Genomic DNA, 13,678 nt, shown 5'->3' with positions numbered 1-13,678 from the left:
CTCTTCTACGTCCTCAACAATCAACAAACAAATAAAAGCAGGCGGCAAACTGCCTGTTTGAGCACGTGACCTCACTCGCCTGTTAGGATTCTGATTCACGGATAGACGGTAGATAACGTAGATTATCGATGACGTGGACTGAAAAGGATTGAACCTTGGCGAGAGGTGGTGGAAGACTGACAAAACCTGGGGGCGCATGCACTTGTCGAACATGCTGGAAAGGATAGAGATATTTGTAGATAACGTAGATTATCGATGACGTGGACTGTAGAGGATTGAACCTTGGCGAGAAGTGGTGGAAGATTGACAAAACCTGGGGAACGTGCACTTGTCGAACATGCTGGAAAAGATAGAGATATTTGTGTGAGGGGATAGAGGCAACCTCAACAAAGAAGACAGACTTTAGATACAATTATCGTCGCAGGTGGGGTATTGAAGGAAAGAACACAATACCTCAAGATAAAGAGAGTGCCAGGGACAAAGGCTGTCACTGACTATCGAAACAGAATTCACAGGTAGGAAGACAGGTAGGGCAACAGGTGGACACGCCAAATGGGAGAGGCCTGACTCGCTCGACAAGAACAACAGCGATCTTTACATCTAATTTTAAAAACAAAACAACAAACGTTGTTGTTGCTGCCTACAGTGTCACGAGCTAGTGTTTTGGAGTAAACTGGAGACGAGGGCGAAAGTACTAACAACAACAGCAGCAACGAAATAGCAATAAAGATGGGCCGAGCATACGGGGGGTAGGGTGGGGTCGGGGGTCCTCCCTGCTTAGGGCCTCCCTCAGTTTGACGCAAGTCGGCAGTTTTAAGACCAATAACGCGCAGTTAAGTGCACGACCACCCACCTGTCCACACTCCCTCTCTAGAACTCGACAGGTAAACAATGAACTTTCGTCTTCCTCGCCCTTTCATCTCTGTTAGTGCTTGCTGTCTGCGTGTTTGTGTGCTGTGTAAGGGGCAAGAAGGAACGAAAGAGAGAAAGAAAAAAAAATCTATGACAAAAAATAAAGAGAAAGAAGAAACCAATGAATAAGTTAATAAAGAAAAAGGACACACAAAAAAAAAATGGAGGAAAGAAAGATAAAGAAAGAGTTATTGTAGAACGCTATAAATATATATATATATCAACAGCAAATGAATTAATGCAAGCAAGCAGCCAAGCTAGTCTGAAAGAAAGAACTAATGAGTTCATGATGCGGAAGTTAGTGATGTAGCCTGATACTTTGACCACTCAAACTTTGAAAACAAACAGTCAAGGTTATGATTCGATGTAAACAAGTAAGTTCACTTGCTGTTGGCGCTTGATTGTTTGTACTTGTAATACAGGCAGTTCACTTCTGATTGCTGAATGCCTTCACTTGTAAATTTTAGCATAGAGAAAAGCACAGTTTTGATCCTGGCAAGCGCAAAAACAACAAACGAGTAGGGTAAATGCTATTTGTAGGCTCGTTGGTTGTAGAAACAACAAATAGAGACCATTAAGGTGAGGGCAAGTGCTCCAGAGATTTGGCATGGTGTGTGTGTATGCGCGCGCATGTGTGCCTATGGTAACGGTTTACAAAAAAGTACGCTTCATTTTCCAATGTATACTGCAACATGCGAGATAAAAGTTTCAGATTCATAAATTCTTTATGCAGTTTAATTAGTAATGAGGAGCATGTAGGGATGCACAGTCTCTCTCTCTCACACACACACACGCACAGACACATACACCCCACCCCACACACACAGAAACATATCACACCCATATATTCGTACTCACGCACTCAAGCACACGCGTGTGCGTGCGAAGAATGACAAAGCTTCCCCGGTGTCGATTTGTCGAGGGATTTTTACAAAAATGGAAATCCCGACTGCCGATTTTCAAGCAAAAAGAATAATCACATCCTGGTCTAGTTCACGAACTCTCTTGTTTGACTACGACATTAGTCGGAAATTTTACCCGCAGGGTGCGGGGTCGAAAGACTTGATGAGTCAGGTTTGAGAACTTCCCTATAACACACACACATGTTCAGTCCCACCGCGGGCACGAGCATGAACAAACGGAGCCTTTGTCTTTCTTGACCTTTTATTTATTTTTTTGTCCTCAACTACCATTGTCATCTCATTCTTATTCTTCCCCATCATTGTCACCTTATTTTTCTTCCTCAGTCACCATTGTCATCTAATTCTTCTTCGTCACCATCCTTACCTTATTCTTTTTATGCGGTCACCATCGTCACCACATTCTTCTCAGCACGTGCAATCTCATCTATTACAGTCATCATAGAGCTGATATAAATACTACACTGACTTACTGAACGAGGGAATCTTCTCATTCTTTTAAATAGAAGACCTATTTAATAAAGTTCGTTCGTTCGTTGAATGAGGAAAGTGTATGTGTGTATGTGTGGGAGGAACTAGTGTTTTACACCGAGCCACAGAGGTTATATCACGACAAACAGGTTTCACGTGCTCACAAATACTACTGAACGCTGAAATGAGTGTATTAATAAAACTCTTTTATTGAATAAAAATATCATTGAAATAGCAGATTGTCGATTAGCGACTGGAAAAGGTGTTTAAAATCTACAACAAACAAACAAATAACCCCTCCCCCAGCCCCCTCCCGCCAAAACAAAACAAAACCAAAAAAAAAAACCAAGAACAAAAACTCAAACAAATAAAAACCAGAAATCTAGAGAAAAGAGATGCAGAGATATATGTTCTGTGACGAAAATCGCTTGCTGAGGAAACATGAAACCCGACTAACATGTCTTTAATCCACGGAAGTGCCATAAGAGTAAACGTTCTTTAATTGTTTTAAGCGACATGTTCACGTTTGGAACACAATCCCGCTACAAACAAAAGTACAAAACCTCAACCGAGGTCTAATGGGTTTGTAGCCGGCAATAAAATAATTTTAAAAAAACCGACAATATCATTTGTACTAACCGATTGCTTCAAAAAAATTACACAGATTTTGTCAAGCTATCTCTACCCAAAATGTAAAAAAAGGTAAGAATTATTTTAGCGTAGTGTTTGTTTGTTTGTGTTTGTGTGTGTGTGTGTGTGTGTGTTTGTTGCAGCAGCATGCACGTAAAAAACAGCAAAGAACTTTTCTAATTAGCCGTAGTAAATGTCAAAACATTGCCTGTAACAAGAATAGTAATCCGCGTAATTATAACGGTAACGTGAGCAGCCGTTGACGCAGTTGATGTATGCTCTGAGTCTTTGAACTAGGCTGTACAGTGCTGTCGAGGTGGTTGCCGTTGCTGGCGCTGTGCTCCTGGTGGTCGATGTAGCAGAGTTCGTTGTTCTTGTCTGGGTTGTGGAGGCTCGTGCTGTAGTGGATGGGACCGCTGATGTGCCTACAGTAGTTGTGACTCTTCCTGGAATGGGAGTCGTTGTCACACTTGCAGATGAAACTGTCGGGGATGCTACAGATGGTGTGGTGACTGTCTGCAAGATGGTGGCATTTGGTGTGGTGACTGCACTCAGGCGTGTGGTATTGGGAGTGGTGACTACAGGCAAGATGGTGGCATTTGTGTGTGACTGCACTCAGGCGTGTGGTATTGGGAGTGGTGACTACAGGCAAGATGGTGGCATTTGGTGTGGTGACTGCACTCAGGCGTGTGGTATTTGGTGTGGTGACTACAGGCAAGATGGTGGCATTTGGTGTGGTGACTGCACTCAGGCGTGTGGTATTGGGAGTGGTGACTACAGGCAAGATGGTGGCATTTGGTGTGGTGACTGCACTCAGGCGTGTGGTATTTGGTGTGGTGACTACAGGCAAGATGGTGGCATTTGGTGTGGTGACTGCACTCAGGCGTGTGGTATTTGGGGTGGTGACTGCCGGCGAGATGGTGGCATTTGGTGTGGTGACTGCATTCAGACGTGTGGTATTTGGGGTGGTGACTACAGGCAAGATGGTGGCATTTGGTGTGGTGACTGCACTCAGACGTGTGGTACTTGGTGTGGTGACTGCATTCAGGCGTGTGGTATTTGGTGTGGTGACATTAGGCAAGATGGTGACACTTGGTGTGGTGACTGCATTCATGCGTGTGGTATTTTGTGTGGTGACTGCTTGCAGGTTTGTGACATTTGGTGTAGTGACTACCGGCGAGATGGTGACCTTTGGTGTGGTGACTGTCTGCAGGACTGTGCCATTTGGTCTGATGTTTTCCTGGGTTGTGGGACTTGCTGAGATAGATAGACTGGTTGAGATTTCTTGCTGTGCTGATGTTACTTGTGTTGTTGGTATTGTTGCAGCTGCTTTAGAGACGCATAATCCCTGCTGGCAAATCCTGAAAAAAGGTTTAAAATATGCATTTAAATAAAGTTTTCTTGCAGTACTGTCTCAGTCATTCTTTCGGATAGCATATTTTGAAACATTGCGTCAGATACGATGTCTTTATAAGTTCTTAGGTCTTAAGCTACAGATTACTATGAAATTAGAATACAACATGTTACTACATCTTGAACTGTACTTTGATACTACGCGACCAAAGCAAGACATGATAAGCTACTTAATTAAAAAGGATCGTCTGACTTGTTACATTAACATACTTCTAAATATGGCGTGCACGTGCAGTAGCCTCCTATTCAGTTTCGTTGTGTTTACAAATGTGAGTGGTTTCTGATTTGTTCTTATTTTTTTTTATTAGCAACATGCAGCCTTCGGTTCACATGGCTGAGAAAAGCATCAGAACAGAATCTTTCAGCGCGTTTTGGTTGGCAAACTTTTCTTTCCAGGGTGTAAAAAAAAAAAGGTGAGCATGTGAACTTCGACTGATTTGGAGATCGTGCAAACTGAAACCTCCTTAGTACGCATGATAAAGATGGCTTCCTCGAAACTGGTTACAGGGCCAGAAACTTTACCTCTACACGTCGAACATAATTAGCAACATAATTTTGATATTTGAGCTAAGAATACACAGTTTTTGCTTTTAGGATCATTGTTAATTGAATTTTTTGGCTTTCCATTCTTTTTTAAATATGTGCTTTAGTGATATTTTGAAAACAATAATACCATCACCACCATCACCACCACAACCACCACCACCACCACCACCACCATCTGAAATGAACCAAAGCTGCTGTTCTTTACAGCTTACCTCTTCAGGTCCACAGGGTGTGCCATCAAAAGGAAGAACATATTGACATATGTTACCACCCTGTAGACTGCACAACATCCCGTAGCAGAGAGAAGCCAAAGGAGCCTCTTGATCTAATTCCTGTCAAGGTGAAAAAAGAGAAATTAGCCATACGTCTACAATACGAGGGAAAAACCCCAATTTTCTTATAATTCTAGACACGCAGATATAAGAAGCTAAAGCTTAAACTAAAACAAACAAAACTACAGTGCAAGCCAGTGTGTGAGTGCGCATGCGTGCTAAACATTAGGGGGGTTTGTTTTGAGATTATAAAGACAAGTAAACGATTATAACTGGACAAAGAAAATCAGATAAGCAAAACTAAGCTGAACAGCAACAAAAGCATCCCACTCCTGAACCCTCCTCCCAAACACTCACACACGCGCGCATTTACACTCACATACGCACGCATGAAACCCGCAGGTACGCATTCACAAGTAACAGCCAAAGAGGGGCACCTGACAGGACTTGCTGTCCGGGTCATCAAGGGCCACTTGACATTGAAGATCCAGGTTAGTGATGAGTTCTCCATATGGTACAGGAGTCAGCACACTTGTCGTCGTCATGGAGGTATTGAGTGTGCACGTTTGCCTGAAAAAAGGCCATTAAACCGGTCATCTCCAACCTCTCAACAACGCCATTTCCATTATTTCATGTTTTACCGACGAGAAGACGTGTGCGTGGGGCTTTATTGATACCTCACGATCGAACTTCCTCACACACGCACAGGCACACATATATATACACATACACTGGATGCATGCATTAAGAACAGAGCTCAGACGGAGATCTTCTGAGCACCGACCCACAGGACACCTACGTGTTCAGATAGCGTTTGAAGGCGTTCACACTGCAGGTAGAGAACGTGAAGAGGTTGCTGGGGGAGGTCACCGATAAATCCGGGGGCACGAAGAACGTCGGGGTCATGACGAACTGCTTGGCATTGTCGCAGCCGACGTCGCCGTCGTGGGAAGCATTGATGCTGCAAGTAGACGACAACTGCAGGTAAGTTTTTTTTCTATGCTTCTGTCTTCTTTTTTTTTTTTGTTTTGTTACATTACTATTTCTACACTGTTATGTTTCTATTAGACTCTTACATTAACCAAAGCTGTTCTTGCGATCATGTGTGACGTAACAGGTGCGCGCAAGTTTTGATGATAAACATATAATTACGTTTGTCTTTACTGCAAAGTTTTGAACATTTTGAGGATTGAATGTTGTTGGGTCTGTTCATTCAGACTATGACAAACAGGTAGATAATGTTTATGGGAAATATTGCGTCACCGGCGAATAAAGGTCGATCAGAGACCGGTCTGGCTGCACCTCACCTGTGTCCAAGCTCGTGGGCAGCAGTGTTGGCCACACTGGCCTGCTTGTGGTCCTCCACAATGGACACCGACAGTCTGCCCCTGCACAAGGTTCCCTTGTTTGCGATACCTGTAACAGGAACTAGCGACTGTGATAAAAGTTCTTCCACAGCACGCATTAGGTTGAAGGAAAAAAAAAACCAAACAAAAAAAAAATAACAACAACAAAAAACAACAACAACAACAGAACTCTCGATGTTCTGCTGTCTGTGAGTCGGAACCCATGGAAAATCACACCGCATGTCCTGTTCTCACAAAACCTAGCGGCAACTTCTATGTCTGAAGAAAGGTCGTAGGCTGTGTTTAGTTGTGTATGTTGTTCCAAAGTATGCTCAGTTTTCATATTTATGTTTTTCGTCATGTTGCTGGTGGCTGCCAATGACAAAAATCTGTATAATTCGTTTACATTACTATATCAGGAGCTACCATGATGCATTGTGCACTGACAGTCCCCTAGGCGACACCGAGAAACGTGTCATATGTTTATAAATAATTTGCTTTTTGTGGTTAGCATCATTGATTTAATAATTAGTTTGTCACAAAAGCTAATAAAAGGGTGTTCCTTAATCCACATCTCATATATCTCAAAGGTAACCACACACACACACACATATATATACAGCCAGATACTCACCAACTGCTGAGGCGATGTCATACCTGTTCCACAAAGTAAAAAAACCCAGTAGTTAACAGTCAGACCGGAATCAGACCAAATAATAGATCGTATCGAGTCTCTAAATTCACCGGCCCATTTTGGTTCCAAAATTCTAAAGAAACTGTGAGTTGAATGTCTACTTTTGAAGTCTCATTTGAAAAGTGTTAACAAGACTTTGTTGTGAAGGTTTTGCTATAGAGCCTCTTTAAATAGTAGGAACAACATGTACTTGCCAGAAGACCTACTGAAACGTTACAATGGGTTTTAGAGGTTCAAAATTTACAGGTTAGTTGTATATCTCATATATCTACAAATATATATATAGAAAACGCAAATCATTCAGGATTGTTTTTAACAGTTATGCACATACGAAACTTTACAACTGTAAATCCTGTCGTTAAACATTCTTACCCTGTAAACGCCATGTAATGGTCGCTAGCGCTTATGTTTGGCTGAGTAGAAATCCAGTTAGAAAATGCTTCCAGAAAAGCTCTTCCCTGGATTGGGTTCCCACCAGCAGCGGTATGCACTGATTCCGAGAAGTTGGATACTTGGGGTGTCTGTGTGAGGAACATAATACACATCTATAATACACGGTTAGAGAAGGTGTAAACTCTCTTCTCAACCCTCCTGTTGTCTGTCTGCTTGTGTGTTAGTCTGCTCACTTGCTCGTTTGCGAAACCAATTTATGGTTTAGTCAGAAGTGTTTAGATGTTTCATGTAGCTTTCTTTCATGTGTATGTGTGAAAGAAAAGAGACTGAGTGAAAGAGAAAGTGAGAGATTGTGCGTGTTTGTGCGAGTGATCTGTGTGTGTGAGAGAGAGATAAAAACAGATAGACATTACCGTGAGCACAACAAAGCTGGTAACGACCGGTTTGATATCAATGCTGCTGTCTATTTTGTTGACACTAGTGTAGATGTTTCTCAACTGTAACATGATAAGGATATAAAGGGACTTAATAATACATCGAATTCAAATCCCGAAACCATACACGCCATCTATCAAACTCCACACACCCACACACAAAAGAAGTAAAAGAAAATCACTCAATCTAATTTTGATTTGGTGAAGGGGAAGACCTTGCACGTGTGATTATTATAACAGGTAAAAACATAAAGAAAGCGCTTACCAAAGTTGCGATGTAAGTGAAGTAGGTTCGAATCTGGATCATTGTGTCATTTGGAAATTGTCTCGTCCAGCTGAAAGAAAAAAAAATTAAAGAAATTGTATAATTGGAAAGAAATGTGTAAAATTCGCCCCTCTCCTTATTGTAGATGCTACTTTTCGTAAATAATATTGAAATGTAAATATAAGGGTAAGCATGCATGTAGACAAAATAAGCAAAAAAATCATTCTTCTTTTTGTCAAGAATTGTATCCATTTATGCACACCATCTAATTCAGTAAACATGAAAAGAGAACTATAATGTGAATAAAAGAGTTACAAGGTGTGAAACAATTATTGAAGTATAATGAGCTCTTTTGATCACGAGAAAGGGAGATAAATTAAGGAGCCAAGACACACGAGGACAACTCTCAGTGTATGAGACACATCAAAGGGCAGACATTTGTCAACCGATGGCGCAAACAATTTGGGTGCACCAAAAAAAAAAAAACCTCATTAATGCCCCCTTAATGACATCTTTAAATCGCTTCGTGACTTAGTAGATCGTCGCTCGGTTAATCGTGTCACCCACTGTGTTCGTGTTAAAACTGACGCTCAAAGAATTAACTGCTTTGTTAAGTAGTCATCAACACAAGAGAGACTTCAGGGGGAGGAGAAGGTAGAGAGGAGAGAGAAAGAGGGAGCGCAGGGGAGAGAGTATACAGTTTTTTTTACGAAGTTGTAGTTTGGAATGTGAACCTTGAATTTTAGGAACGCTAATCACGAGGGCTCACTGCTTTACAAGCTAAGTATTGCAGAGTAGCGCATGCAGTTCCTGACCCCGACCCCTGTCCTCCGACCCCAACAAAATCACCTGTAGAGACAGCCGTGCCCTCGTTCACTCAAAAAGGCAAACGTTCGCGTACGCACTGGCACCGGACACACGCGCACACACAATAACAACAAGGATAGAAAGGCGTCTCACAAACTAAAAGACTTCCACTGCTTGTTACTTACTTGGAGTAGTCACTGTAGTCGACAACGACAGTAATTTTAATGGTGTGTGTCGTAACTTGCGTTTGTCGTTTCCTTCTGTGGATTCCACCATCGTCTATAAAAATATATTTATTTAATAAACCATTTTAAGATGAAAGTAAGATGAGAATTATGTTCATTAACTATGGTGTTCTTACGATCCACACACACACACACACTATATATATATATGCGTGTTATTTGTTTGTGTTTCTGTAAGTCTCTGCTATCTTCGTGTTGTATCAATGTGATGTGGGCATGATTCTGCGTCCTCACACGACGACAACGACTACTTCTACTACTCCGACGATGATGGCGATGATTGATGATAATGATGATTGATGGATGGTGATTCAAAAAGATGATGATTGATGGATGATAATCGATGGATGATGATTGACGATTGCTTGGGCGATTAATGATGATGATGATGATGATGATCTGCCTTTCTTACAGCTGCTGTTAGTGCCACCAACGTCGTAGTAGTCATCACCAAAGTCAATGACGGGAATGTCTACCAAAGGGGAGACAGCGTGTTCGTTGTGGTCATCTGCTGATCGTCTGCTGCGAGTTGGACGTAAGTAAAGTTGCTTTCCTTTATGATGAAGATTTCCTTCCTGTAAACAAAAGAAAAAAGACAAGTAACCTTCACCATTCTTTCCTTCTCATCGTCTCCCTCATCAACTTCCTTGCAGTTGTCTTTGTCGTTATCATTGTCAACTGAGCCAACATCTAAGACAAACTAAATCAGTAACAACAAAGTCTCACAATGGTTTCCAATCTCTTAGAAACGTTTGTAAAGGAATTCGCTGAAACATTTTGATTAAGAAATTTCAGAAAAATTATACACAGAATGTATACACGATAACCACAGCATCAAACACGAGACACGCTACGTGATGTTAAGCTCAGTTGGCAAATATAAACATGAAAAACTCACATTCTTACTAAGCATTAAGTTAAATCCATTAATTGTCGAGGATTAATGAACCCGAAAAAGAAAAAAAAAATGAGGTCACCATACCAGGATGTAATCGCCGTATCCCGACCTTGCAACCATGAACGCAGCAGATCGTGAAGGGTCAACGTACACAGAGGATTCCTGAATCAAAAATATTTTAAAAACCTGTCAGCACATTGAATTTTTTTGAGACAATTTTTGACATTCACGTACTCAACAACAAACTGTGAGAGCATGGTTCCTTGAAACCCCTTGAAATTCCCCTTTCCCTTATATTTGTTTCATAAAGTTGCAGAAACAATCATTTTATTCTTTGTGACCTTAGCAGACGGATACCACTAGGCGAATAAGTGAAGCCGAACTGACCCGGATGTTACCCCGGCCAAGTCCTCCTTCTACCTGTTTCAGCAAAGTTAAGTCTCTTTGGTCTCAAGTATGAAAGCGTGCGCGTCTGATTGTTTGTGTGTGTGTGTTTTGCCAGTTCACGATCGTCAGAACAAAGGCGCGCCGACGTTTATTCGTCAACAAGGGGCGTGGCCTGACTTCAAACAAAGAGGATAATTATCTTTGCTTCAGGCTCTCATATAACAGTGGTCGCTCTTGGTATCCTCTTTGGTGGAGCCACTTACCATAGGGGAGTGAGTATACTCCTCGAAAGAATCCCCAAAAGTGTACATCTTAGGGTGAGGCACTCGACGAAGCCTCAAAATGACGTCATTGTCTGACAACCGGAATTGCGTCACGATGACGTCTGGCATGCTGGAGACTCCAGCTTCACGTCGGACTCGGTGATCGCTGTGATGACGTAAAAGCTGCACGTTGACCAGCTCTGTCAACAGAAGAGACAGGCTCTATCACAGGTCATCGACTCGTTTCGGAATAAACGACCTCGAATAAAAGAAGAAAAAAAAAAGAAGAAAAGAAAAAGACAATAATCAAAGAGAATGATGTGTGACAAACTTTATCACCCTTTATAGATCAGTACAGCCAGTCACATAAGCTTCGCAATGCAGATTTGATTGCATCGGCACATCAGAATAATTAATCGGAACATGAAAAATAAAATAAGAAAATATTATGCTAAAAAACATCTCAGCGGTAATTCAGCGATCGACAAAGAGAATATTAGTAGATAAAAATAACTTCACAGCTTGTTCTCGGTATAATTAGTCAGACTTTGCAATGTCCTCGTTAATCCTAATTTTATAGCAAAGTTTTGTGGAATCATTAAAAAATTGTTGGACAGTTTTTAGACGCTTCAGTAAAATAAGCTCTAAAAATAGCAAAATCCTGTGTAGGCTTGATTAAATACACGAACACAAATTATTGGCAGAGAAGCAGTCATCAAATATTTTGTCATAATACCATATGGCCCGTTAGAAGTTAAAAACATACTGGCGAATATTAGGACAATAGTGTAGACTCATGAAAAGGTTGTAAATATCCTGACCGTAAGAATGGTAATCCATTTCAACAATCTTACAAATGTTCAAATTAATATCACGTGCTTTATGAATAAAGAAGCAGTCGAATTTCCTGCATAGGAAAGAAAAGACAAACGAAAAGAAAGAGAGAAAAAAAAAAGAAAAAAAATCAAACCTCTTTCATGATCATCTTCCCGAATTTCTTGGATCGGAGAGGAGAGAACAACACCCAGCAGAAAAACAATAACTCCTCGGAAAACTTCTTTCATGGTTAGAAATATTCGGTCGTCGTAACTTGTCCTTGCAACGAAATTCTCGCTACTAGGTTTCTAACAGTTATTCCAAAAATAAAAAAATGATGTTAGCGGACTAGAAATAAAGTTGTTCCTAAGAAAAGTGCTTTACTTCAGCGTTCTCTTTGCAGCCTATTCGATAAGTGGTAAAAGTTTTTGTAAGCTGCTGACGATCAGTCGTTACAAGCCAGTGTGTCACAGAACATGGAGGAAAGGTGACGTTTCATTTATAGCAATGCCTCATACCCACCCAGATTTTTGAAATAATTTTTGGCAACCCAAGTATAACTGCTACCCGACTTCTGACGTCAGACACACTACTGTCGTCGAGGGTGGGTGGGTATCTGGATGCGTGGTGGGTGGAGAGAGATAGAGAGGTCACGGTAAAGTGAATAGCAGGAGATTCATGGAGAGGTGGGCTTGCGCAAGGCTTTGCTGCGACATAGATGAGAGATAAATACTCCCCCATATCGCCTCCCAAAAAGAGAACATTTGATCAGCAAAAATATTGGAGTAATTACATATTTAGACTTATATCCATTTTCTGTACTCAAAATTTAAACAATAAACATAAGTTTACATATTAATATTCATGATTGCTATGGCCTGTCTCAGGACTCAGCAGTTTTACATTCGCGAGCAGACATGTAATCAAAACATTTAGCAGTCATTCGACAAGTTCAAACTGATCCGTAAAGAATGATTTTTAATGACAAATATAACCTAATTGAACGTGCATCACGTGTAACCTTCCCTCCCTCTACACAATAGCAGTGCCAAGCTTATTTACTCAGGTTTTTCATTTTTCATGCTTTCCCACTACAGACCTCACCAGGACTGACTGTGACATAATAAAGACTAGAGATAGAACGGTAACGGATCCGATCTCGCAATGGAATGTTTTGTTAAGCTTTAAAAGACCACTAACTCAACTACTTGCATCCACACGAGAAAAAAGGTAATAGAATAATAATGAAATATAATTAAGGTAAAAGAGACAAATCATGTTAATAAAATATATAAAGATATATGACAGTGTATACCAATCATGCAGACTGAAAATAGTAGAAAAGTGGTTTTCTAGAAGAACTCATTACGACCACAAGTGTTACAACCCAGAAGTGTCAAAGAAGGGCTTATGAAAATTAAACCTTTTCAAGAATTCGTTCTCCGTCATGTCGACTGCACACTGATGAAGATGCGAAATCTTCAGCACCTTTCTGTAATAGTATTTTGCTGTTTGGTCTAAAACTCAAACTAGAACAGCTTCTAGCATCTAAACCCCCCCCCCCCTAATAACAGTGCTCCCTTCCCGTCCCAAAAGTTACACCTGACAGGTGGGCCGGCGATACGAGGGAGACTCTTGGAGTCGCTAACAATACAAAGAGTCGTAAAATAAATCCTGATGTCGAGGTGCTGCCCAAACACATTCTAACAGCAAGCACCACTCCGTGTCCGGCCTGATAGAGTTTGTTGAAAACTAGAGAAGTATATAGCCTATCTCTTACTAATTTCAAATATTCTGTCAATGGAGCACAACAACAAGCTATCCGTTCACACCGTGTGCAAACAGACGCATTCTTAGATAATAAAAATAAATCAAAATAAACAAACATTACAATTTGACAAAGAAAGCGTAATACACCCCCTGAACCGAAAATAATAATAAATTTAATAATTAATCAAGAGAGTGA

At 41.0% G+C, this 13,678-nt stretch overlaps 1 protein-coding gene across 5 annotated transcripts; it reads right to left on the bottom strand.

Annotated features, from left to right (window-relative positions):
- Positions 1-3,050: 3,050 nt before the first annotated feature.
- On the bottom strand, positions 3,051-12,898 carry LOC112563049 (mucin-17-like). 5 transcript variants are annotated; one of them, XM_025236751.1, is made up of 15 exons: positions 11,867-12,898; positions 10,897-11,096; positions 10,331-10,408; positions 9,761-9,923; positions 9,289-9,382; positions 8,297-8,366; positions 8,011-8,094; positions 7,577-7,725; positions 7,145-7,167; positions 6,472-6,580; positions 5,964-6,125; positions 5,602-5,734; positions 5,104-5,224; positions 3,910-4,292; positions 3,051-3,449 (listed from the first exon to the last, which is right to left on the bottom strand). In XM_025236751.1, the coding sequence occupies exons 1-15, from the start codon at positions 11,958-11,960 to the stop codon at positions 3,114-3,116; spliced, it is 2,199 nt and encodes a 732-aa protein (XP_025092536.1). In that variant the 5' UTR covers positions 11,961-12,898; the 3' UTR covers positions 3,051-3,113. The 5 variants fall into 5 exon arrangements, with proteins under 5 accessions (XP_025092536.1, XP_025092534.1, XP_025092533.1 ...); XM_025236749.1 differs by having other exon boundaries at positions 3,646-4,292; positions 11,867-12,891; XM_025236748.1 differs by having other exon boundaries at positions 3,580-4,292; positions 11,867-12,813.
- Between the last annotated feature and the right edge of the window lie 780 nt (positions 12,899-13,678).

Source organism: Pomacea canaliculata, linkage group LG4 (genome assembly GCF_003073045.1).
Source record: "Pomacea canaliculata isolate SZHN2017 linkage group LG4, ASM307304v1, whole genome shotgun sequence".
NCBI classification, from domain to species: Eukaryota; Metazoa; Mollusca; class Gastropoda; order Architaenioglossa; family Ampullariidae; genus Pomacea; species Pomacea canaliculata.
This window is presented reverse-complemented; position numbering and strand designations above follow the sequence as displayed.